Source organism: Neopsephotus bourkii, unplaced genomic scaffold, assembly GCF_033783945.1.
Source record: "Neopsephotus bourkii isolate Nb327-2 ecotype Australia unplaced genomic scaffold, CSIRO-AGI_Nbou_v1 NB_1686, whole genome shotgun sequence".
Lineage (NCBI taxonomy): Eukaryota > Metazoa > Chordata > Aves > Psittaciformes > Psittacidae > Neopsephotus > Neopsephotus bourkii.
This window is the reverse complement of record NW_026902160.1, coordinates 134,798-161,104: the sequence shown is the minus strand read 5'-3', so window position 1 is coordinate 161,104 and position 26,307 is coordinate 134,798. Positions and strand designations below refer to the sequence as shown.

At 42.4% G+C, this 26,307-nt stretch overlaps 2 protein-coding genes and 1 long non-coding RNA gene across 5 annotated transcripts in view; 2 read left to right on the top strand and 1 right to left on the bottom strand.

Annotated features, from left to right (window-relative positions):
* Positions 1-13,131: 13,131 nt before the first annotated feature.
* Positions 13,132-15,346, top strand: LOC133224519 (proline-rich protein HaeIII subfamily 1-like). The gene is made up of 2 exons (XM_061376015.1): positions 13,132-13,170; positions 14,711-15,346. The coding sequence occupies exons 1-2, from the start codon at positions 13,132-13,134 to the stop codon at positions 15,344-15,346; spliced, it is 675 nt and encodes a 224-aa protein (XP_061231999.1).
* A 94-nt stretch (positions 15,347-15,440) lies between these two features.
* Positions 15,441-23,440, top strand: TNIP2 (TNFAIP3 interacting protein 2). Of its 2 annotated transcripts, none has more exons than XM_061376021.1 (6): positions 15,441-15,985; positions 18,463-18,768; positions 20,623-20,706; positions 21,123-21,404; positions 21,820-21,939; positions 22,400-23,440. In XM_061376021.1, the coding sequence occupies exons 1-6, from the start codon at positions 15,506-15,508 to the stop codon at positions 22,679-22,681; spliced, it is 1,554 nt and encodes a 517-aa protein (XP_061232005.1). In that variant the 5' UTR covers positions 15,441-15,505; the 3' UTR covers positions 22,682-23,440. The 2 variants fall into 2 exon arrangements, with proteins under 2 accessions (XP_061232005.1, XP_061232006.1); XM_061376022.1 differs by having other exon boundaries at positions 15,442-15,595.
* Positions 23,086-26,307, bottom strand: part of LOC133224523 (uncharacterized) — a 32,084-nt gene continuing 28,862 nt past the window's right edge. The window contains exons 1-3 of one of the 2 annotated variants that reach the window (XR_009728869.1): positions 25,439-25,605; positions 25,268-25,387; positions 23,086-23,221 (exon numbers count right to left, since the gene is read on the bottom strand). This is a non-coding gene — a long non-coding RNA (uncharacterized LOC133224523). Of the gene's footprint in view, positions 23,222-25,267; positions 25,606-26,307 lie in introns of those variants that run through there. The other variant, XR_009728868.1, reaches the window with a different exon arrangement.

Genomic DNA, 26,307 nt, shown 5'->3' with positions numbered 1-26,307 from the left:
CCCCCCCCAATTTATATCCAGGTTCAATTTCTCTATTTGGGATCCTTTATATTTCCCCTTTTTTTCTCTGCTTATATTTTTCAAATTGACCCTAAATTCCTCTTTATCCAAGACTTCTCATCACTAGAAGTGGAATATGAATACTTATATTTGTAAACGGCTCAAACAGAAGACAAAGAGTGCCAGATAACGTTATTACTGCTAAGTAATAGCAATTTGTGGTGTATTTCTACTGCACCAGATAAACATTCTGTATTTTGTATTACATGTAAATCAGTAATTTGAGCAAATATTAATGTTTAAGAAATGTGAAATGAAACCTGCAGCAGTGTCCTGGTGGTTGGACTGGTTCTGATGGATGTTTTGCTTTATTCAGCATTTTATAAAGGGCTCAACTGAACCATTTATTAATCAGGGGATTGGGAGTTTTCTTCTTTTTTATACTGAATTAGAAAACTCTTGCGAGAGTGGGGCCGCCACAAAGATGAGGCAAGTCAATTTATTAGCCCCGGCTGACAAATCTGGTAAACTCACTGTGAGCACTTCCTTTTGCTTTACTGAAAACCAAACATGTCACAGTCCCCTATTTAGATCCGAAAAAGTACAAAAATGAGACAGAGAAAAGGAACAATTGGTAATGGGGAAACGTTTGCAAATCTTACTGTAAAATATGATTTGGACCTCTTTATATTACAGCTTTCATCCAGCTGTATTGGATGCAATAAAGACGGAAATACCAAGTTTTGAGAAGGATGACAGATCAATAAAAATATATAGATTACCAGAATTTGCTGGTTTCACTGACAACTTTTCTCCACTAAGAACTACTACAGAAATGCTCCTGTAAATAATGAAATCCTGCTGACTGAAAGTGAATAAGTGTCACAGGCTGGCTTTCTTGTGACTAATTTCTTCTGCTTCAAAGATTTTTTTCACTGGTCATTTTCCTGCTAACCCCTACAGTAACCTTCCCATCCTTCTTGGTTTGGGTTATTTTAGGGTGGATTTTCTGTTGGTTTGGTTGGTTTGCATTTTAATGTTTTTTAGTGGAGAAACGTAACCAGAAAGCGATGTTGGAACTGATCGTAATGTGATCCTTTTGGCTTGGCTTCCAGCCGCGTGGAGTTAGACTCTTGACCTATGGTGCCTGATTAACAAGCAAAGAGCCTCTGGAGCCCTGAACTTCTGGTGAACTATCGGGGTACTACTGGAGTAAAAATTGATAACAATGCATTAGTTGAGTGACTTTAGTTTCAGTTTCTCTGCAGTGCAGTGACTCACAGGATTTCTGAAGTACATGGGTGCAATCTGTAATCTTTGGGTGCGAGAACCATTTCCAATAACACAAATAGCGATTGGCAGATTGAAATGTATTGCTTTAGGTTGAGTTGTTACACATGAAACAAACCGGACAGCCCAAGATCAGTAACTCAACTGAACATAGAGATAAATGCACTTTTTCATCTCTGTCTTTCCAGTATCTTGCACCGCTTTTGTACTACATTTGTGAAGACTGTACAGCATGCACTGTGTGTGTCTACTCATACACACAAGTGTCAACTAACAATATGCAACCAGCTCCTATGACTGTAATAGAGTTTCTATTTCTATACAACATTTTGTAATATCATGCAAACAAAGCTTTTGCTTGGAATGTTTATATGAAAAGTTTTCTTCTTTTAAAAGCTTTGTAATTAACTTGCAGGGAAAATCTGTATTTACAGGGAAACAACACACTGAGGCAATGGGATCTCCTGTACCTTGCAACAACACCAGTGGGCATGGTAGTTCCTATGGAAGACATCCAAGATGGACAGATCAAAGGGAATACAAACCAACAACCTGTTCTCACAAAGATCCCAAGTTACAGACACACAGGACTGGTATCACCCTGGCAAATGGCACAGGAATAAGAAATGGCTGGATCTCCATCCCCTAAGAAATAACTGATCCCACAGAAAGGAATAAGAAGAAACCAAATGCTGAAAAGTGAATTGTAAGCGATCTCCCCTTTTTTTTTTTCCATCTTGCTTTCTGTTTGCTATTGATTATGGGAAAGAAGCACTCGGTGTTCCAGCCTTACCACCGAGCGGTGTTTTTCTGCACTCATCTGCTGCATCTGAGTAAGCAGAGCTATTTTTAAATCACCAGCCATCTCATGCGGTAAAGCAGTCACAGAACTGCAGTGTCATGCACAGCACAGGGAATCACTTACCCTGGTTTGCAGCGTCATAAAAACGGGAAAGGCATAAACCAGCATCCCACCGACTTTCAAGAGTCTGTGACTAAGTCTTGCTTTGAGATTCTGTCCTTACCCACACCAAAACGCTCTCTGACATTTTCCTATAGCTGCCCTAGCCTAGTTAAGTCCAGGTTCAGACTGATGTCTTTTGGTGGTGGGGAAAATTCATAAAGTCATGAGTACAACTGTGACAGCCACTTTCCTGCCTGACACATATGGACAGAGCTGGGGACCTCCAGAACAAGAAACATGACAGGCTTGAGCACCGAACCGTGGTAGCTCAAGCTGCCGTGTTCCAGCTTCTGTTCTTCCCTGATAGGCACATAGCCGTAAATAATCGCTGTGCTGTTACACAGATACAATTGAAAACAAAGTTCAGAGTGATGCAAACTGAAAGAAATCATATGCCACATTCTACAGTTATATTGTACCTCATTTTCCCACTAAATGTGTAGGAAGCTACTTACCTTGTTCGTTAAATAGACATGGAAAGCCTGACTGTTGTATATAAATCAACACAGTACAAAGAATGATACTCAACTAAATATTAACATGACTCACAGTTTAATATGAAAGCTGTGGGCATCCAAGTAGAGATGTTCTTTACAGCAGTGGGCTAAGAGAGCCTGCCATCACTTACAGAAGGATCTGCAGACAGCAGGATGTCACTGTATATATTCTGACCTCCCGGCATAAGTTTATTGCTGTTTGACATCAGCTTTTGGAGTTTTAAATGGAAATGGCATCCCTGCCCATGGCAGGGGGGTTGGAACTGGATGATCTTGAGGTCCTTTCCAATCCTAACTATTCTATGATTCTGTAAGAGTGACAGTGATAAATGTTGCTGATTCTCCCTGTGTATAAAGGCTGATGATTTTCAAGCATATGGCAAATTTTCAACTTCCATTTCTCCCAAATACAATGCAACACACAGATTTTTAACAACAAGCAACAGACATGTGGCAAAACAATCCAAGCTTTTCTTGGGGAAAATAAAACAGAGCAAATCCCATGTGATCATTTCTGTTACTATGCGCTATTTGGAGCAGCTTGGATGAGCAAGTTCCTTATAAAGACCTGTGGATTTATTCCATCATGAAGTTGTTTTGCTCCTGCACCCTATCTATTATCCAGCCTGCTTCTGTGTTAGCAGGCTCTGGGGAGTCTTTTGCCGGTATTATGACTACATCTTTAACAGCATAGTTCAGGACACTCTGCTCAATGGTCAGACAATATGCACAGGGCTCTGGTAATGGTTTTCCTCTTTCAGTAGCCTCACTAGCCTCCTATGAAGAAGTGTGCTGAAAGAAGCAGTTATATTCCCAAAACCATGTGCCAGGACATGTGCTTTGTGCCTCAGGGTATTAACAGTGAAATCTGGAGGATCCGAAGGCATACAAATACTCCATTATTGTGGATGCCTTAACAAAACAAACCCCACCCTGAACACCTCAGGGCTGTAGGACAAGCTCTGAATCCAGGGGTTTAATGTGGTCCTGTTCTTAATATGTGTAAAGATGTTCCATGATCAGGGAGATTTAAAGATCTTCAGCTCATTCATGCCAGTCCACCAACAGGAGCTGGCCTGCTAACTCAGTGCTGTGGGTGTCAGGGTGTTAAAACAGGCATGTGAACCAAAGATTGGCTCTCAACATGTACAGTTCTTAAGCTGTGCTAGATTTGCATGATCCATCCAACACCTGGATGCTGGGAAGCTGGGCAATCTGCCAGAGACTGACTTCACAGATAAGCGATGTGTGAGGGGGGCCTAATCACAACCCCCTTTGTTTTTACCTCCATCACTACAAGCCTCCACAGTGTTGCTGGGTGGTTTTCTCTGCTTCAGTGAAGTGTGGAAAACCAGCCTTTTTGAATGGTTTGCTCCATGGTTCTACATATCAACCAATTACCTCACATTTTGGATAACCATCAGCCAAGAGTATGTATTTCATAGAATCACAGAATCATTTAGGCTGGAAAAGACATTTGAGTCCAACCGCTCACCCAGCACTGCCAAGGCCAGCACTAAAGTATGTCCCTGAGTCACATCCCCGTGTCTTTTAAATACCTCCAGGGATGGTGACTCCACCACTTCCCTGGGCAGCCTCTTCCAGTGCTTGACAACCCTTTTGGTGAAGAAATTTTTCCTAATATCCAATCTAAACGTCCCCTGGCACAACTTGCGTCAAACACAAGTGGTGCTGGTATTTCCATCTGCTTCCATACCAGTTACTACACGCACACGTCTTCCCATCTTATCTTCTAAAGGATCAAATAACACCATATTACTTTCAAAACAGTGATGCACATGCCGGTAAAACGAAGTACATGTCTCACACAAGTTTGAAATGAAGAACCATAAATGGCAGACATTTATTCAAATTACTCATCATCACCCTTCTGAAGTAACAGTAATAATACACTTTTGCTACTCCCCATCCCATTCAGCATGCTACACTTTGAGAAAGGCATCACTTCCCCATTCTACCACTTTGCTCCACTACATCTCAAAATGTATTATGCTAAACCTACCCAGTCTATGAAGAAGCCAAATGGGGCATAGTCTGACACTCTCAGAGGGCTGGCAAGAATTGTGGACTTTATCCATTTGCACACATGGGGAAGCTTTGGTATGAAAGGATAGGAGTGGAGTGATTTGGATAGGCTGGCAGAGCCTTTTTTCACTATTTGTCCTCATGAATCCTGAAGACTCCATGTTCCCTTGTAAGACTAAGGCCATAGCAAGAGAGATACAGACTAAATAACCATTAAGCTGACTTCTCTGGCAAAGGTCACAGCATTTGTGTACTAGAGTGAGGAATAGCTCACAAAATTCCAGGCAGTCCTGGCAGCACCCCAGGACAGACCAGCTCCATTCTGAAACAGCGGCATGGGGCAGCACTTCACTGCTCTGTGCAAAAGCATCTCCTTTCCAATGGGGAACCTGCAGGAGCAGAAGACTCTCACACTGCTCCCACACAGAGCAGCCAGGAAAGCCCTTTCATCATAGTGGTTCTCATACAGTACACAGGAAGGCCATTTTCTCAATTCCATTTGCCTCTGCTCAAGCTTACTAGATCCGTCTTCTGCAATTCCACCTGCAGGGTGCTGCAGGAATAAACACATAGGGATAACCCTGGGGATAACAGCACTTTGAAAGCTATGTGCTCTGCCAGAAAAGCCCACAGAAGAGCCATTGATGTGACAGGTACCATGGTTCCCTTGTGGCAAAACCACCCAGTAGCTGTTATGGAGATATGCTGGTAAATTTTGAAGGTGATGCTCTGGCAGAGACCAGTTCCATTTGGCTTATATTGCTCTGAGGAACGGTACTTCAGAGAATTTATGCTGTTAGAGATGTTGTTAATGAAGATGGGAAAAGGGAGGCTGGGGGATGTCAAGCGTAAACTTCTGGTATAGATTAACATTAACCCATGAGTGAACCTGAGAAGGAAACAGATTTTGTTTTCTGACTATTCTAAACACCATTTTTACCATTAAGAGTAGTAATAGCTGAAGTCTATTATTAACAGACATTACATCTATAAAATTGCCTCTGTATTTGTACTCTTTTCCAAAGTCTTTTCAGTGTTTTCTACCTTAAGCATTTTATGCTTCTTCATCTCATAGTCTTGCTGTTACATGCGACTTCGAACAAATCTCTTGGTATCTGCTTCAGGTTTCCTCGTTCCAAAACTGAGAAAAAAAAATCCCTGCCTGCTTCTATTAAATGAAAATCACAAGAGCCATGCAAGTGCTACACAATATTGGTGTCCTCCCTAACCTCTTTTTTGGAGTAACTTCTCCATTTACTTCTTGTACTGGGTCTGGTTGGGATGGAGCTGATTTTCTTCACAGCAGCTCATATGATGCTTCATTTTAGTGGTGGTCTTGGCAGTCCTGGGGTAACAGTTGGACTTGATGATCTTAAAGGTCTTCTCCAACCTAGTTGATCCTGTGATTTTAAATCTGTGACCACACAGTGCTGATAACAGACAAGTGCTCTAGCTGTTGCTAAACCACTGCTTGCACTGTGCCAAGGCCTTCTCTGCTTCTAATTCTGTCCCCCAAGGAGAGGCTGGGGTGGGCAGGAGACTGGAAGGCGACACAGCCAGGACAGCTGACCCAAAGAGATATTCTATGCTACAGAAGATCATGCTCAGCAATACAACTGCGGGTGGGTGGTGTGTCAGAAGTAGCTATTGCTCAGGGGCTGGCTGGTCATCGGTCTGCTGGTGGTGAGTGATTGCCTTTGCATCACTTGTTTGGTTTATGTGCCTTTTTTACTTTTCCCTTATTAAACTGCTTCAGTCAGGGTCAGCCCACCACACTCCTCTTGTACCTCTGAAAATCAGTAATGCCAAAGCACAGTCTTCTCCTCAGCTGATAGTCAATCATTTGGCTACTCTCATTATCATGCAAGTGAAGAACTTCACTTCCTTTAAGTTTACAAGAAACCTATAATTTTGCCTGCAGGAAAGAACCATGAACCAAGAGTTGGATTCACTGTGTGGCAAATTCATAGCTTTTCTTTCATTCTGAGGCACTTCTTGGATAGCTCACAGGAAATAAGAGATGGGGAGATTACATTTCAGTTTTCAGAGCTCCTGGGTCAGCTAATGGCCAACACTACCATTTCAGAAATCAGATTAAAAAAACCTCTACTACAAGCTGTTGTTTTATCTAGAAGTCATAGTAGTTCATATCTAGACATAGATATGCACTTATATATCACATTTGCTATCTAGACATAGTAGATAGCAAATGTGATGCTCTACAGATATAACAGGAAGAGTGTTTGTATGGAGACAGACCAAGTAATCTGAGGAAGCAGACGGTCTCAAAAGGTTTTTTGTTGTTTTCTAGCTATATCAGAGGATCTAAAACCTCCACTCTTCCTCCCTCCAAGCCATAACATCATTGTAACATCATCTTTAAGCTTGTTAAAAAGGTGTAATTCCAGTAAACATAAGGTTATGATAATATTTCAATCAACTCTCAGAGAAACAGGAATATTTCCCAAGTTGGTTACATGAAAATCATGACTTTGGTGGAAATCCTTAAATTTCCACCAAAGTCCTATATTCAAAAAGCCAGTATTTTTGAAACTAGTCCCTTTAAAAGTGTTCATGTAACTGCACACACCTGAACTGGAATGTCACAACTGTACAAAGGATGACTCCCAAAGAATCCAGTACGTAGAGTGTTCCAGTGTCAAGATCATTCAGTGTTTTGTTTATGCAAGGCCTAACACAATTAACTTTCTTACAGCTGCCTTCGAAGCACTTCAGCCATAAGCAGGCAAGTGTCGCAATAAAAAAGACATAATGGGTCAGACACTGATGTCATTCAGTTAACCGATTTTAAGTCAAAACTTTGAGATTTTGTCTGTAAGTGAAAACTGAGTATGAGCTGCCTTTCATGGATCAAATATTTAATATTCTTCACCCTTTTTGCTTTAAACCATCTGAAACAATAAGCCACTATTATCATTACTGCAAGGTTCAAACAACAAAGCAAATGAAGATGTTATAAGGCTTGCTGCAAGAAACAGCTGCAGTGGCTTTTTTCAAGAATCATCACTTTCAAGAAATATGTTCTTTTTTCCCTCACATTTCCTGATTTAATTTTCTATAATTCACACATATCTGCATATCCATACTGGACGCATTTATTGTGCTAAGGATGAATGGATACCGTCTGCAGACTCCTTGGAAATACTACTTTTTCATGTTCCGTGAATTCTGTTTGAGAGCAGTATCCAAATGCTTGCCTCCTTCAGCTGATGGACAACTCTTCTACAATTAAGAATATACTTACTCTTGCTTATAACAAAAATATAATCAAATGAGCTGCAGTTTTCAGTAGTTAGTATCTATACAGGATTATTTATTTGCTTCACTCTACAATAGACTATACTAATGACTTGAATTTAACACTGCTGAAAACTGCTCTTTCCTGTCCTGCCACAATGATGGATGGATTTTCTGCATTGAAGATGGAGCTCCAGAGGAACATTACCATGGCCTTCCTTGCATCTCAACCAGACAATAATCAGAATTTTGGGAAATGTTGCTATTTAGTGTGAGGTGTCCCTGCCCATGGCAGGGGGTTGGAACTGGATGATCTTAAGGTCCTTTCCAACCCTAACTATTCTATGATTCTATGTGGAAAAGGCATTGTGTGAAGGAGGGGAGTGAATGGTGTGGCAAGGACATTTACACTTTCTTGCTCTATTTACTTAATTCCTCCCCAGCCTTCTTCAGCATTCTAGTTCTGATAAATATTTCACCATCTACTACCAAGGTCATGCTAAGCAGCCTCCAGTATTTCTTCTTTCTTGATATATGTATAGAATTTCTATTCAACTGGGATCTCTTCTAAAGTTACTGATAGTCTTGGGAAATCACCTTTCCCAACCATCCCTTTAAAACAAATATTTAAAGTAAACCATTTAAATCAAACATTTCTCTAATCAAACTCTAAAGGTCTGTTTGCCTCTAGGTCAGAAAAGCTAAGGATCAGAAATGTGTAAATTGATTTTGCTCTAGCTAGATTGGGTGGTCTGGATTAGAGATACCATGGAACCTGTGTTAGGAAGCTTCATAACACAACATTAATGTATAAAACAAATCCATAAACAATTAGATTTTCACCTGCAACCTTTTGTTTCCAGTCTTGCAACTGAATGCCTGGCGTTTAGTCATACTTCATAATTCCCCCTCTCCCCTCCCCTCCAACTTAGCTCTAAAACTGCCTGGCCTTTGAGGAAAGGTGAATAACACACACCAGAAAACTCGCAGTGCTCTGTATTAATCAAAGCAGAAAATTTGATCAGTATATATAGAATATTCCCTAAAGAATCTGTAACATGGAATCATGTGTTAAGAATGTCAAAGTTGGGGAGGGTTTCCTTCAAGTCAAAGTTGGGGAGGGTTTCCTTCAACCAAAAAGAAGTTTGTTTGGAGTGTTTCAAAGCATCATTTTTTCTAGGAAAACATGTCCTAGGACAAATACGAGCCAGTGCATCCTAAATTCCTCACCAGGAATAAATAGATATGGGCAAATCCCAAAGTTTTTGAAGTACAAGCTCAAAGAAGTGATTTGCTTCCCAGTAGGCGTGGTAGCTGTAGTAGTTCAAGCCAGTATGAAAACTGTCCCCAGTTGCTGGTAACCTGTGCTCAACAGAGAGCTTTTCACATTCCCGTTAACTAAAATCACAGCTCAAAATTGGTCATGTCCTGATGGACCAAGCACAATACTTAAACTTCTCAGACCGAGAGACAGCATCAGAAACAGATAGAAGTCCAGTTTGCCAGGACAGACCCTGTAAACTGGTATTACTGCATCATGGATAAACAGAAACTGCAAAGAGCAAAATATACAGAAGAAACTAAAGCAGGGCATGAAACAGCTAAACAGCTGGGGGGAAATACCCAATACAGAACCACTAAGGTGGACAGGAAGGTGAACTGCAGCAAAGATATAAAGCATTAAAGAGTAACAAGGCATAATAGAAGCCTGTTTTCTGGGCACAGACCTGAACTGATCGCGAGACTTGCGAGAGACACATGTAAGCGTACATCCTGTATCTACCAACACCTATAAACATGAGACTTCATCATCTTAGTCAAACAAATGTAAAACAAATGTAAAAGAAACAGTTCCTAGAGAGAAGCGAGAGGACTGTTTTGGATCTGACCAACGCAATGGCTCTCCATTCAGGTTATTTCAGACTTGCTAGGATTTAGAACACAAGTTCTGAGACTCTGCCTGCCCTAAGTATCAGAGCATCTTTCATTTTGACAACCTCCAAAGTTCAAATCGTGCAATAATAAAACATGTGGGGAAAAGCTTACATTAGAAATAAATAAGCACCATTCTATTCCTCCTAACAACACTAAATATTTTTATGTGTATAAACAGAAAACTAGTCTGAAAATGGAACGCTGTGATCCACATCAGAACTTTGATGCAGAGATGGCTATATACATGTGTCATAGCAGTGAGCTCACCCAGCTTCAGGAATCCCAAATGCCCTCGAGCTAACCTCTCTAACTTGCCATTTCAACTGTAAAAAACATAGAACACGAAATTATCAGAACACCCAGTACAGTAATGTATATAAAGGATGTTTACCCCCTTCTCATGTAAGAAGTATAAATGTGATTGCAGCTTATAATTAGTTAATCCATGAGTCACAGAAGCATCAACAGTCTATTTGCTCATCATGAAAATCAGATTCTCGGGCACGTAGAGCTCAAAGGCAGGCTACGTTTGTAGCAGTGAGTTCATCAGATGATTTCACTGGGGAAAATAAACTGTTACGCACTCTCATTCTCTTCCGTAGTGCACAATCAACAGCAGAGGAAATGTAACTGCTATTGATTTTTCAGCATACAGCAGCAAGAGGAACACTTCCTGCAGCTCTGCTTAGGTAAACCAGCTCAAGGCAACAGGAGATTTCGTAAGTGTGATTAGGTCAAGACCTACCCTCCAGGACAATTAGTGGTGACTTCAGACAACAGGAAAAACACAGCTTGAGCGGCTGAACAAGGTCTGGAGATCACAAGCTAAAAAACACAGTTTCTTGCAATTTGAGCATATATCATTATCTGGAAAATGACAGACACCTCCCCCCAAAATATATTTTATAACCTTGTCCACACAGAACTACACTTCTAAATATAGAGACTCATGTTACAGAGATGTAACTACTGTGTGCAGAGGAGTTATTCTTACCACCTCTATAAATAATTCATGTTTTAAAATGAATTTTTAAATATATATATGTCTATGCACACTTAATCTAACCTAACTATACTGTTCACCTTTCTTCCTGGTTTCCTAAGATCTGCTTCATCTCCGTTTTATTTCCAGGTAGTATCTAACTACTTTTGTTCATACACTGTATGACAACTTCTCACGTGTTATAACAGATGGTTGTGATGTGCACAGAATTACTTATTCAAAATAACTTTGTTAAGATTTCTTTAACAAAATTTAAGATTTTTTTTTTTTTTATCACATGGCTTTAATCCTTTAAAGGTTACATCCTACACCAAGAAAGAGTTCAAATGAAACTCACCTTGTATTTCAAGGTGAGACCAGTGATGTATGGAAGATAAAGTTTTTTCCTGATACTAAGCAGCGCAAACTATAACACATTTCCCAACCAGAATTACTCTATTTAATAAGCGTTAATTTGATTGTATAACCCCCCAAAAGGACAAACATGCCACTCCACAGACCAGCTGCTTTATCAGCAAATCTGATGAACAATGAAAAGAGGCAATCCAGGAAAAGCCAGGTACACTAAGAAACACACTGTAAGATATGATTCACTCTTTGGCACCAGCTTCTTTTACTGAATTCCCAGGAATTCCTTTGCGTTTCAGAAATTACAAAAGGAAACAGTCATCTAAGGGCATTCCCAAGAACATACGGGATCAATTTCTTACTCAAGACTTACGCAGGACAAATTTCCCTTAACTCAGTGGTGTTTTCCTTGGGGGAGTGCTGGCTTTATCCGAAGGGCTCTTAATAGCAAACTTACAGTAATCAGATGCAATGCTTGGGTTTACTATATTGATATAATACTACAAATACTGCAAATATCAAACAAAGTATTCTGTTCGATAGCTAACCCAATTCCCCAATGCTGGGTCCAAGGGCATCACTACTGCATCTGCATACACAGGATTTCTGAGTTTCTTTGCAGTTTGCTATTTGAACTGGAGGGAAACCAGATTTCTCCATTACCGGGGCTTCATCATATGTTTCTACAAAGTATTTTGACAACCAGCAAAAGCAATCTTGCTCCAGACTTTTTTTCACTCAGCTCTGCCTGTACCACAATAATGCTGAAAATATAAGATGAAGTCTACACGGTTTTTTCACTTTTCCTGCTAATGTATATGAAAACTATAAAGTGCAGGTATTTTAAAGCAGGAACTTTACTCTCTTCACAGCAAAACCAGTGTCTTGAAGTTGAAAGATGTTACTCTGTACAGATAAAAAGCCAGAAATTGTATTCCTTCAACTTCCACACACAGTTTTCACTGTCCGTACTCGAGGTATTTACATTATTTATAGGATGAAATAGCAAACACACCATAGATGTGTACCTTAGATGCTACCTTAGGCAAATGCTTTACCATTTTCTGTCACACAGGATCTTCTATGCACATAAAATTCAGCTACATTTTTAGAAGTAGCTGAGCTAATGGACTATTTTGGATGTATTACTCTTAATCTTTTGGGTAGCCCTTTTTAGCATAATTAAGGTGACAAAATAATGACACTGCACCTTGAAAAAGCTGAATTTAATCTCAGAATAACTCATGTTGGTAGGGACCTCAGGAGGCCTCTGGCCCAAACTCCTGCTCAAAGCACTTCCAATGTTTGATTACCCTTGTAGGGAAACGGTTTTCATTATATTCAATTGCATCCTCTCTTGTCTGAACTTAATCCATTGTCTTCATTGAAATGTCGTATATTGCATTTCACACTCACTGGTATTGTTAGTGAGGCTTACAGTCCATCACCAGTGGAACTGAGCATCGCAACGTTGAAGTTCAGTATCTTCTTTCATCATATCATAGAATCAGACTAATCTGGGTTGGAAGGAACCTTAAAGATCATCTAGTTCCAAGTCCCCTGCCCCTGGCAGGGACACCATCATGTTCCAAGTCCTGCACATTCTTCCATGTAGATTCTTCACTGTTGTGCCTGTTCACCCTGACACCTACAAGTAGCTCAGGTGCTAACACAGGAGACTGCTCTCTATCACACTGACTGAAGTCTTCTCTTTTTGCCCCTCTACCACTTGCATGCAGCAATTTTCACTTGCACTGTACTTGGATAGATGTGCTTTTTGGTCTAGAAGCATGCATGATAGTGCTGAACCTAGTGCAATCAGGCTGCATGTACGTATAGATTTCTGTGTTGTATACATTATCATATACACGCATACATAGACACATGATAAACATTATTACAAATAATAATCAAATGTAACCTAGGCTTTATTTTTGCACTGGTTTAAGGCGTTTTCCTTCTAAACGGTTCTTCCCCTATGATAACGTGGACATAACTAAACCAATCTAAAAAATACTTCAGCATCAGTCCAGCTCACCATACCTCTCTCCTATAAGAAACAGCATAGAATCATAGAATCACAGAATAGTTAGGGTTGGAAAGGACCTTAAGATCATCCAGTTCCAACACCCCTGACATGGGCAGGAACACCTTGCACTAAACCATATCATCCAAGGCCTCATCCAACCTAGCCTTGAACACTGCCGGGGATGGAGCATTCACAACCTCCCTGGGCAACCCATTCCAGTGCCTCACCATCCTCACAGGAAAGAATTTCTTCCTTATATCCAATCTAAACTTCCCCTGTTTAAGTTTTAACCTATTACCCCTTATCCTATCAGTTCAGTCCCTAATGAAGAGTCCCTCCCCAGCATCCCTATAGGCCCCCTTCAGATACTGGAAGGCTGCTCTGAGGTCTCCACACAGCCTTCTCTTCTCCAGGCTGAACAGCCCCAACTTTCTCAGCCTGTCTTCATATAGGAGGTGCTCCAGTCCCCTGATCATCCTCGTGGCCCTCCTCTGGACTTGTTCCAACAGTTCCATGTCCTTTTTATGTTGAGGACACCAGAACTGCACACAATACTCCAAGTGAGGTCTCATGAGAGCAGAGTAAAGGGGCAGGATCACCTCCTTCGACCTGCTGGTCACGCTCCTTTTGATGCAGCCCAGGATACGGTTGGCTTTCTGGGCTGCAAGCGCACACTGAAGCCAGCTCATGTTCATTTTCTCATCGACCAACACCCCCAAGTCCTTCTCCTCAGGGCTGCTCTGAATCTCATCTCTGCCCAGCCTGTAGCTGTGCCTGGGATTGCTCCGACCCAGGTGTAGGACCTTGCACTTGGCATGGTTAAACTTCATGAGGTTGGCATCAGCCCACCTCACAAGCGTGTCAAGGTCCCTCTGGATGGCATTCCTTCCGTCCAGCGTATCAACCGAACCACACAGCTTGGTGTCATTGGCAAACTTGCTGAGGGCGCACTCAATCCCACTGTCCATGTCAGTGACGAAGATGTTAAACAAGACCGGTCCAAACACCAACCCCTAAGGGACACCACTCGTTACTGGTCTCCAGCAGAACATTGAGCCATTGACCACAACTCTTTGTGTGCGGCCTTCCAGCCAGTTCTTTATCCACTGAGTGGTCCACCCATCAAATTGATGTCTCTCCAGTTTAGAGACAAGGATGTCGTGTAGGACAGTGTCGAACGCTTTACACAAGTCCAGGTAGATGACATCAGCAGCTCTACTCCTGTCCATCAGTTCCATAGCCCCATCATAGAAGGCCACCAAATTGGTCAGGCAGGATTTCCCCTTAGTGAAGCCATGCTGGCTGTCACCAAGCACCTTGTTGATTTTCATGTGCCTTAGCATGCGCTTCTTCACTGTTGGCGCCGGCAGAGCCAGAGCCGAGCCCAGCTGCCGCTGCCCGCCCCGCGGGGCCCGGTTCATGGTAAGGGTCGGTGTCAGGGCGGGGGCAGGGCACTCACACACCGGCCCGAGCCCCTCTGGGGGACGCGGCCCGCGGCGGGCGGCTCGGCCTCGGGGGTCGCCGGCGGCGGGGAAAGCCCCGTTCCGGGCCGGGAAGTTCCGGCAGCGGCTCCTGCTGGGACGCGGCGCTACGTGCGGGGCTTTCGCAACGCAGGGGGAACCGCGCCCCGCAGCCGCTGGAGGGACCCCGCTGCACCAGGCCCCCCTCAGCGGCCTCCTTCATTAGCCACAGCCCCCTCCTCCCCTAGCGGCTGCAGCTCCCCCTCTTTCCGCCCGGAGCCCCCTCAGCATCTCCCCCCTCATCCCCCTCAGCTGCCTTCCCCTCGTCCCGCCCGCACTTCCCGTCCCTTCAGCCGCTCGCCCCAGCTTTCGGTCCCCTCCTGGCTCAGGCCCCCTCGCCCTCCTCTCCTCTTCCCCCTCCCTGGGGTTCCCCGGCCGGCCTTGCCCCCGGGACTGCTCCCCCGCCGCGGGGCTCCCCAGCCGCAGGGGCGGAGCGCGGCCCGGCCCGCGCTGTAGGAAAGCGGTGGGGAAGGGCAGCAGGCGGGTCCTGCGAGCCCTTAAAGGAGGGCGGCCATCCTCCTCCCCCGGCGGAAAGGCGGAAGAGCGAAGCAGCAGCGACAACAACAACAGCAGCAGCCGCCACTCCAGCCCTGCCTGGCTCCTCTCCGTGTTTATATGCACCTGGCCGGATTACTGCTCGCCTTGGAGAAGGGAGAGAAGGGGCAGCAGCGGGATCGCGGCTCACGCTCCCCGGCCATGTGCTCGGTAAGCGAGGGCAGCAGCACGGACCCCTTGGCGGCCCGCTTCAAGCAGGTGGAGGAGACGCTGGAGAAGCTGCACCGGGAGAACAAGAGCTTGAAGAATAAAGTGCCTCGGTACAACGCGCTCTGCACCTTGTACCACGAGTCCGCTCAGCAGCTGAAGCACCTCCAGCTGCAGCTGGCTGCCAAGGAGGCCACGATCCGGGACCTGCGGAGCAGCCTGGCCCGGCGGCCCCAGCAGCCGCAGCCGGCGGCGGGCGGCGAGGCGGGGCCTGCGGGCGCGGAGCCGGCGCTGTCGCTGGTGGAGAGCCTGCTGGAGCAGCTGGGCCAGGCCCGGGAGCAGCTCCGGGACAGCGAGCGGCTCTCGGCGCAGAGAGTGGACGCCTTGAGCCAGGTAAAACCGCGAGTGCCCCACAGCTAGCGCTGGCCAGGCAGGGCCTCGGCGGTCACGGCGGAGATGCGTTTGAGCGCTCCTCTCTAGACAAAAATGAGTTAATTTAGGCTTAGTGTGTCCTGCAGTGGTTGTCTTGAATGGAGGATATGGGCCTTTTGCATGCAGACTCGCGTTTATGGAAACAGACCAGGGTGCTGACAACTTAGAATCGATCATAGAATCACATAATACCAGGCAGAAGGGAACTCCTGGATATCTGGTCCAGCCTTTCCAGGCTAGACTAGATGTCCCAACACCTTGACTAGCCGAATCTGTAAAGTGTCCAACGTTGGGGAATCCACCACTTCCCTGGGGAGATCATTCCAATGGCTGATGGTTCTCACTGTGAGAACTTTCCTGTGGTGTCCAGCTGGAATTTCCCCACTTGGTCTGAGTGAGCCAGGACAGGAGAGTGAACGTTCTGCTCGCTGCATGCAGTTTGACAGACCTTGGTCTGACAAGTTCTTGCTGTGTGCCCAGAGTCAGACTGAAAAGCAGCTCAGCCATCTGTATCCAACAGTAGTGTCCACTGCATTAAGTTCAAGAAGATAAACTAACATCCGAACCCCAAAACTTAGTGTGGTATTATACATCTTCATGCAGTTATTATCACAAGTAGATGGAAATAGAGTAAAACCCCCTAATTTCAAAGTTACATATTACTGAGGATCCTCCTCTTTATCAGACACAACAGTTTTGTTCTGTAAGATAAACAGCTGATGCCACCACTTTTTCTGTTACAATGTTGTCTTGTGCTTTTTAAGTGTACTTAAAAATAGATTTTTGTATTGACATTAAAGCAGCACTTTTCTACTTGGAGAAGTACTTGGCAAGTCTGGATTGTGACTAGATAAATGAGGGAAAAACTGGTATCTTTTATGACAGGATAAAGTCTCAATATTGCATTCCCTTCCATCTATCACAAGTGCTGGTTTTGTTACTGTCATTGAGACTTTCCCATGTTCAACCTGAAATGCTTAAAGAATTTTAAAGCATTTCTTCCTATATGAAGGTGCATAAAGTAATTTCCAAACTGACAAGCAATGCTTAAAATTGAAACAAGTATTTTTGTCATAAGAAATCTCCTGACCTAATGCTTATACAAAACATTTTCCATATATGACACTCACCTAAAATACATTTAAATAAGTTCATGTATGGAAATTTGTAGTAAGAGATGATCTTACTGACACTTTGCAGATAGATGACAAACCTGTGGGATCTGAATATCTTTTGAAGTCAGAATGTCTTTATAGCAAAGGGAAAATTTAGCATTTAGCATGATGCTAAAGAACATAAACATCAGCAATAAGAGCAAGTACTGTTTCTTTAAGTTAGATATTAATTTTATTCTTTTTTAGAAAAAAACATTTTATGCCCAATTAGAAACACTGAAATCACTGTCACTGAAAATAACAACAGCAGATATTTTGTGAAGTCAGAGGCCTGTGTGCTGGGAAAGAGTGCTGCTGGTTGGTTACAGCTCCGTTAGCACTCCTGAAGAACTGGAAGGCTAGAATCAAGCTTGTACCTGTCTCATGGTCTACGATGGCATCCAGGGCATCGTTGATTCTGGAGGAGCAGTGCTGCAGAGGTTTCTGTTACCAGCACCTGCTGCTTTTGAGGATATCAGACTTGGGACTGGTGTACTTGGGATGTGTGGAATCACCTGGGTTAACCCAGCTGGCAAGCAAGCCTCTTCCTTCTCAAAACACCTGCGGATATATAACTTAATGCAGTGTGGATTATCCCCACAAAGCATCCAAATCAATAAGAACATGCAGCAACAAGATACACAGTTGTTCCCCAAGAGCATGTTGAAGCCCTTTGGACATGTGCCTTGGCCAGTCAGCTATGGCCAAAACAGAGTCGCTGCTCGCATCGGGATTTCATTTACTGTTTGCTTGTCCTTAGCACTCATCCTTTCCCAGATGGGAAACTTGCTCTGTATGCTCCCTCTGCTTTGTCTTCTGACAGTTCCAGGCAATGAATACACCTCGATGGTTTTGATGACTTTCCAGTTCCCTTTTTCCTAAAGCTAATCTCTACTATCTGGTAATTTAGAAAGCAGGACCAGTAAGCATTTCTCAGGCTCCATAGTTATTCCTTTTAAACTACTTTGTTTCTTGCAAGTTCTGTTGTTACTTTGTTGTTGCTGCTGCTTATCTTACCATAAAATCCTGAATTTTTGCTGGGTTTTTTCCCCTCAATTCTACTGACTAGGAACTGCTTGTATAGCTGTCTGAGCAGTTCCTGATTTTGATTTATCTGTCAGTTCCAAGGTCAAGTGATTATCTATAAATGAGTTGGACTTTACTTTTTAAGTACTTTGCAGTGAGTGATACGGAGTTATGGCAATATGGAATTCAGTCTTAGACATATTTTGGCTTTTGAGTTCACCTTACTTTTCAGTAACTTCCCCTCCCCTTTATGTTTAGGAAGTACAGAAGTTGAACCAGCAACTAGAGGAGAAAAATGGAGAGATACAGCAGATGATAAATCAGCCTCCATATGAAAAGGAGAGAGAAATCTTGCGACTTCAGAAGAGCTTGGCAGAGAGAGAGAAGGCTCAGGCCACCAGTGATGTTTTGTGCCGTTCACTCACTGATGAAATGCACCAACTTCAGCGCAAATTAGCTTCCACAGCTGAAATGTGTCAACATCTGGCAAAATGTCTAGAAGAGAAGCAAAGAAAAGAGAAGGGGAGTTCAGATGACCAGATACCCACTGAAAGACCTAATCAGGTATTTTTACTGCTACTGTATTTCTTTAAAGTCTTACTACCTTCCAAGGTGTTAATAACAATGTGAAAGTTGTAATTGGGGAATGGTGAGAAACATCCCCTTATATAATTTCATGTAGGGTGAAAAGGCTATCATGGCAAGCTCTAAATAATTCTGAGTACCAACAGTTTAGGATGGAAGCAGTTGTCAGTGCCTTGCATTTTGGCCGTCTCACCACCAGAGGCTTTATTTTGAGAGAAGAGAATCCTGAGAGGTCCCTTCCAGCCTCAGCAATTCCATGATTACAATTCTTCCTGGTATAAACAGGAGACAGGATCTTCTTATACCACAGCATGCTTCTGTGCATCACTAGATGGTGCTGCACTTAAGAAGGTGGTATCTCCTCATTTTTGTTTTAGCATCTAAATCACCACAAAACAGAGGTATTTTAAAGTAGTATTGATATTAAGAACTCTCTAGCATGTGCTCAGGTCATGATTTGGCTTTGTACATAGTACAGACCTACAGAAAGCTGGTGAGGGAAGAAGTCAAGGTGTCTTACCTTTGTTTCTTTGCTCTGGGGTTTCCCCCCAGCCTCCCAGTGCAGGGCAATGTTTCTCTCCAGCAGGAAGGTTTAGATAGGAAGGTGGCAGAAATGCTACTGAGGGGCACAAAGAAACACCTGGATTTCAGTGTACTTTATGGCTGTGTGGTTTTGCTGCATCTTCACCTTAGCTGAAGCTTTCCAGTGTAGGGTAGAGGTAGATCCTGGTCTGTTGTTCCAGAAGACATGATGGTTCAGAGTCATTAGGTAATTCATAATACCATAAGGAAATAACATTAAGAGGTGCTGCCTCCAGTAACAGACTGAAGTATTGAGGAGGATGTTACAGCTAGTTTTCACAAGAAAGAGTAATTGTCTCATGTTCTTACTGCTTTGTAGCAGTAATGCCATGTTTCACATGACCACTCATCTATGCTTTTATGATAAACTCCACATGCGTGCACTTACACGTCATAAAATAACCCAAGAGCATTTCCCCAGAAAACTTACATCACTTACCTGTAAGAAATAGTTAGAGGTTGACTAGATCTAAGAAAAAAGGACTTTTTAAGAGACTCAAAGCATTTAGTATTATCATACTTTACGTGTAATTGATAGACAGGAAACTTGATTGACTTCAATACGTGTAATAAGTAGCTAACCTTATACAGTGGGGACTTCCCTGTTGAAGAAGAGAAATTTCAGATGCAATTACTAGCTGATTCTAGGGAATTTTGTACAAAAGTGTTCTATATTACTCATGTACACCGGGGTTTTTTTAAGCAGATGTCACAACTGTAAAAAAAAAGGTATCATTTTAGTTAATTATTTAGCAAGCAGGGTTGGTTTTTTTTTCCCCCCTCAGTAATTTCTTCCTAGTAGTGGCCAAAATTGACAGTAACAACAAAGCAAGATGGAGGCACATCTGTGTTGTTGTCATGCGTTCCTCCACTCCAAACAAGTAGTTTCCAAGGAGTTTGTGTAAAATGTTGTCGTCATCAGACCCTCATGCATGTAAAATGTGGGGTATTGTTACCTTCAGTAGGCTCAGAATTTGGTAAGGCAGATATGTTTTTATGACACCACACAGATCTACTTAAAAAGCCATACCAAGGTGGCAAAAATCTGAATACCTTTTTGCTTTATTAATAATAAAAGCTGTAGGCTACACTACTAGTATTTAAAAATATACTATAAAGAGATAGACCTAGGTGTGTTTGTTTCACTGAGAGCAAACACTTTAGAGGAACTTAGGAAAGATTAACAGCATACCTAAGTAGCATTTGAGATTTTTATGTTAAAGTAACACTTCCTTTTTCTAAAACTTACAGCTTTTAGACAATGAAACTTCACTTCAAGCACTTATCTGCAGCCTACAAGATGAAAACAGGATGTTAAAACAAAAAGTAGCTCACGTGAGTACTTTCATTTTGTACAAGATTAAGATTTGATGAAGTATTTTGAATTATAGTACATTTGGAATAGGTGAGGCCTGGTAATCTAATTAAATGGCACTTTAATGCAAGTCCAAACTTCTTATCTTTTCAACATGGCAAACAGTCTTTGTTCCTTAGCTGAGAACAACAGATTACATTATTTTTTAAGATACTGGGGGTTTTGTTGTTAAAAATACGCTGCAGAAGAAAATTTTCTTGTTCCTTCCATGCATCAGCATTCCACCCCAGGAGAACAACAGCACTAGGCCAGGGCCACCTCCATCTTCTAAAGAACTTTGGTCCTGCACACATAAGCACTCTGTGAAAGCTTGGAAGTTTATGTCTTCATGTTTGTGCCTTCATGTTCTTCATGACTGTCTTGGGTAATATTTCAGGTGGAAGACTTAAATGCCAAATGGCAGAAATACGATGTGAGTAGGGATGAGTATGTGAAGCGACTCCACTTGCAGCTAAAAGAGATGAAGGCACAACTGGAGCAGCAGCACGGCCTAGCTTCAGCACCGACGAATTCTGACCTGATGCGCAAGGAGATATTCCGGTTAAACAAGCTTCTGGAAGAAAAAATGAATGAATGCATAAAAACAAAGAGAGAATTAGAAGATGTGAAGAAGGCTAGTGAAGGAGATAATGAGCGCATACAAATGCTGGAGCAACAGGTCATTAAGTTTCTTTTTCCTAGAGGCAGGAATTCCTAGTTTCTCTCCAGACCACTGAAGTCTAAGGGGGGGAAATGAAATGATTTCCTTTGATGTTTGCCATTTGGCTTGCCACATTTGGCTATAGAGATACTTAACAGATTGAAAGAAAACCCTCTACTTACAGAACTGCATGCGGTTCTGCTGGCTCTAATACAAAATATGGAAGATCTGAAGAAGAAATATAAATGCTTTTGAAGTACAGATATGATAGAGAAGATATGGGAAGATAGATAGAGATGGGAAGATATGGGAGAAGATAGAGAAGATTATGGGAATAAGTGTTTACAAACAAAGGAATCGCAACCTCAGCGTTTTGATCTAACCTGCCAGCCTTCTAATTCCTAAAATATTAACACAATAATTCTGTTTTCAGGTCCTAGTTTATAAAGATGATTTCACATCTGAGAGATCAGACAGAGAACGAGCACAGACCAAAATACAAGAGCTTCAGGCAGAAATTGCATGCCTGCAACACCAGCTAGCAAGAAGACAGGTAAGGAAGCAACATGTTACTTTTTCAATTAAGGCACATCAAAAGGATTCAGGACTAAAATATAGTTTTAAGTATACTTAAAAATAATTCAGTACTTCTAAAACCATTTCATCTCAGTGCAGCTACCAAAAACTTACATATCAGTCAGTTTTCATGGAGATGCTTCCCAATACATACATAATACCCCTTCCCAGTCTATTTTGGATCAACATAGCAAGGGTGATTTCTTGGAAGGAAGAGAAGGATAGCTGTGACTCGTATAACAGTGGCATAGTGGCTCTATTCTGTTTCCTACAAGTCATCTTTACAACTTTATTAATAAAATCACAAAAACTGATGCGTATTTTAATTACAAATCTTCTGATCAAACCATGAGCAGTGTTTCAGATAAAAGTGATAATCTATTGAATAATATCTTTTTAGCACATCTTCTTCAAGAGCTGTTGTTTTCTCTTTCCAGGACTCAAGAGACACAAACAGTCGTTTCAGAGTTCACATAGGTAACCAAAATCATATGTACGTGCAGACGAACGTTGAACATCTACAAGGCAGTAGCCCAGGCCAAACAGGCACGAGAAGGACTTCTTCACAGTCTGAACAAGCTTCTCCTCCTGCGGACAGTGGAGACTCTGAACTCGAGGGCAGGGCACAGGGTGAACTTAGATGCCCTCATTGCATGAGGTTTTTCAGTGATGAACTCAGCGATGAATTCCTGAAGCATGTTGCTGAATGTTGCCAGTGACCATGCGGTGTGACGCGTGTTAAGTCGATCACTACTCTATAGACAGCAAAACCTTGCTCTGGACGTATCTCCTTCAGTCCTAAGCCAGAGTGATTCAGCTCTTAGGAATCTTAGGATGAGCAGTATCTACCTCTGACTTGATTTCACCTTCTCTTGGACTGTATGAAAGGCTTCAAGATAAAGCAAGATAAAGCAAAGTGTTTTTATGAAGAATTATTTTTGACAAGTACAAGGAATGCAAGCTTAATGCAAATCCTGCTACAGGTTAAACTGAAAAATACAGTGGTAGTTAGCTTCAGAGCGCAGCTTGAGTTGTGTTTGAGTCTAACTCTTTACAGCAGTTGGAAGGCTTGGGAAAAACAAATGACTGAACTTGAGATTTTCCTCCCCTTCCAAAAACGTAAGCTGAAGAACAGGGGAGGAGTTCTTTGGCACAAGACAGTAAAAATCTTGTGCTGTATCTGGATTAAAAGTGAAAGTATTTTCTTGTCTATTGAGGCTGAACTTTCAGACATCACATCGGAAAATCCTTGTGTTCAACTGAAATCAGGAGAAGTGAAGAAACCATAAAAGGGCTGGTTATTGACTAAGACCAGCCTGTCTTTTTTGCACAGAAAGAGTGTAAAGGGATATTTATTTTTTCTGTGCCTTAACTACCTGTTTACACATCTGTAAATGTGTATTTGTGTAACTATTGACTGTATTCCTATTTTACCCAAGGATTATTTTTATAATAAAAGTGATTGTGCAGTTGCTTTACTACATTAGTAAAGTGGTCAAAAATCTCTTTCAGTGTAAATATTTAAAGGTGAAACAGTCCCTGGAACTGCACTAAGGCCTAACTAAATGTCATGGTTTCAGATACGAGTTATTTCATTACCTCAGTCTCCGACTATTTTCAGATATGTTGACAAACCACTCCTCATTTATGCAAGGAAGAATGACCTTTAAGATGCACAAGAACATGTTTAACGCCCTACCCTGTCACACATCTGTGACTGTGCCAGTGCTAGCCTGTATTTCTTCTTATCCTCTCTGCAGTGGTGATAACTTGAACGAGTAGCAGGGGCCTGTTTTGAGAAGTATCGGAAGCTAAAGTATACAGATATAACAGGGCCACAGGGTTTCTCAGCCTTGGCTTCAGGTATTTCTTGCTGTGTCAGATCTAGAGTTAAAGATGGGATACAGAGTAAAGAAAGTAGAGGCTGAGTGCAACCACAACCTTTCATCATTAAAGAAAACTGCTCTGTATAATGACACTCCTGCCTTGCTTCCTTCCAAGTACTACACTTTAGGAAGATGTGGCTATTTTCCTCGATACTTCCTTTTCAGGATGCTGTTTCAGCCCTAAAGGAAGATAATGGTTGATGCCAATGTTGCCTTAGGTGGGTTACTACCAAAAAAGATGCCCAGGCCATTGTGTGCAGTTGCAATAGTTCTTACCAATCTAATCTTGAACTGATTGCAAACCTGTGATTGATTACTCCCAACACAACATGCACAAACAGGCAGAGATGTTTTCCTCTTTTTTTAGTGACCATTTTAGACATTGCCTTTTAAGGCCTCAGAGATCAGATGCAGCCCACAGAATTCAGGCTGAGAAACAGATGATTAAACTTCCTGTGGCATAAACTAATCTGACTTTTCCTGGCTGTTCTCATTAGACAAGCCTTGTTTACAGCTTCAATGTACATCAATACTACACTGACGGTGACTGATACAGCACAATATGGACTTCTTTTCCCAGTAATTAACATTACAAGACAGTTAGAAACACAGTAATAAAGTAAGTTAGGTCCTGGTGGCACCTTTTTTTTTACTGCACTGAGATGATCACTAATGTATGTCAGAAGCTCAAGTCTGCTATTGGCTTCTACTTATGTTAGCCCCAGTGGGTTATAGTTGGACAGACTGACAACTATTAGAAATAGATGCAAGAATTAGATGTGAGAATCTGCAGTACACAAATAAATTGTACCTATCCTTGTAGATTTAAGATCAATGAATTAGTCCCAAGTCAAAGCAGAGAGAGATTGGTATGAATTATGAGAAAGGAGGGCACTCCAGTGACAGGAAGCAAGATGTACCTGCAGTGTGGGCCACACTGGACCAACAGACACAAACACATGAAGTTCTAGATCAAGCACAGATTCCATCTACTACCTAAAGCTGTGCAGTAAGTGATGACTGAAATTTGGATGCCGGTGGCAAAAAATCTAGGACGGACCTGTTTGTTTTCAGTATAAAAATACCTTGTTTCAGAGATATTTTACTTTACCATTTCCTACTGAGTTTTTTGGGGCTGCTAAAAAGCCTTACCTATTTTTTTCTTGTTTTGGCTTAACCAAGAACCCAGTTACACACACTGCAAAGATCTATGGGTGTCTTACAGGCAAATTTTTGTTTAAGATTATAGGGCATAACCTATCCTCCTATGAAAACTTGTCTGTTACCCAGTGCTCTGACTTTTACACTGAAGTCACTGGTAGATCTCTTGGGTAAACACTAGAAAATCTTTACTTGCCCTCTCCTCAGCAGGCAAAGCACACACATCAAGGCATCCCCCAAGCAAGCATAACCACCTACATTCACAATCCACAGCTTGCAGAGCAGACGGCATAAAACCTGTCAGCTCCACTGCCCCATTACTGAAGTGAAAGCAGCCACAAGTTCCCAGCATTTTTAAACCCTTTAGATTAAGGAAGGCTCCTTCTGGCCTCCCACTGGTCTTCTTTGCCACTTGAATGGCCATCCAACTAGTGTATGTGTTTTTTTGGTTAAATGGAAACAGCAACCCATCTTCTTTCCTAAAAGAAAGCAATAAAAACATGCAAATAAGAAAGTAACTGCATAAAATGAAAGGAACTTCAATAGCATAAACTTTATGAACTTTCATTATCCATTTGTACAACACTAGTTCACTGAAGCACGCATCACCTGCAGAGCTGCAGCAACAAGAGACTCCAGAAACCGTAAAGTGATGTGACTGTATAGCACTCAGTTCCTTATGTGCTGTATTGGAGACAAAAAGCATCCAGGATAAATGAACCCCATTATCAGGCAAAGTAAACCCCTGCTTGGGCTTCAGTAAATCTCTAGCTGCTGATGTTCTGGAGAGGCATGCCAATACTAGAAGACAGACAGAGGTACCACTGTAGGACCAAGGAGGCTGGGGGGTAGAAGCAAGGTAACTGTCTCTTCTGGGTCTTGCAGGAATGTGTCTTGGCGCATTAAGAGCTGCCAAGATGTATTTGTCCAGTTACCTTCATGATTAGTCCATCCCTTCTGAAATACCTCCCTAAGTGAGCTTCCCTCAGGTTTGCTCTCCAAACCAGCCTCAGTTCAGACCCTGGACAAGCTCAGACCTCCTAAGCAGCTGTCTCACCAACAACAAGGGATTCAGATCATCTATCCTCTAACTACTGGTTCTCATTACTCCTGGATTTAATTAGAATGGAGGCCCTTAGCACACGATCACAGCAGCAGCTGTAGGCGAGACTGACTCACTGCATCCCAGAAAATACAACTGGGAGAAGCCTCAGAAGCTGGTCCCTACCCCAAAAAGCCCTAAGAGAGGAGATCAGTAATGCTGGCTTCTGTAGCATGAGCAGTGAGTGTTAAGGCCA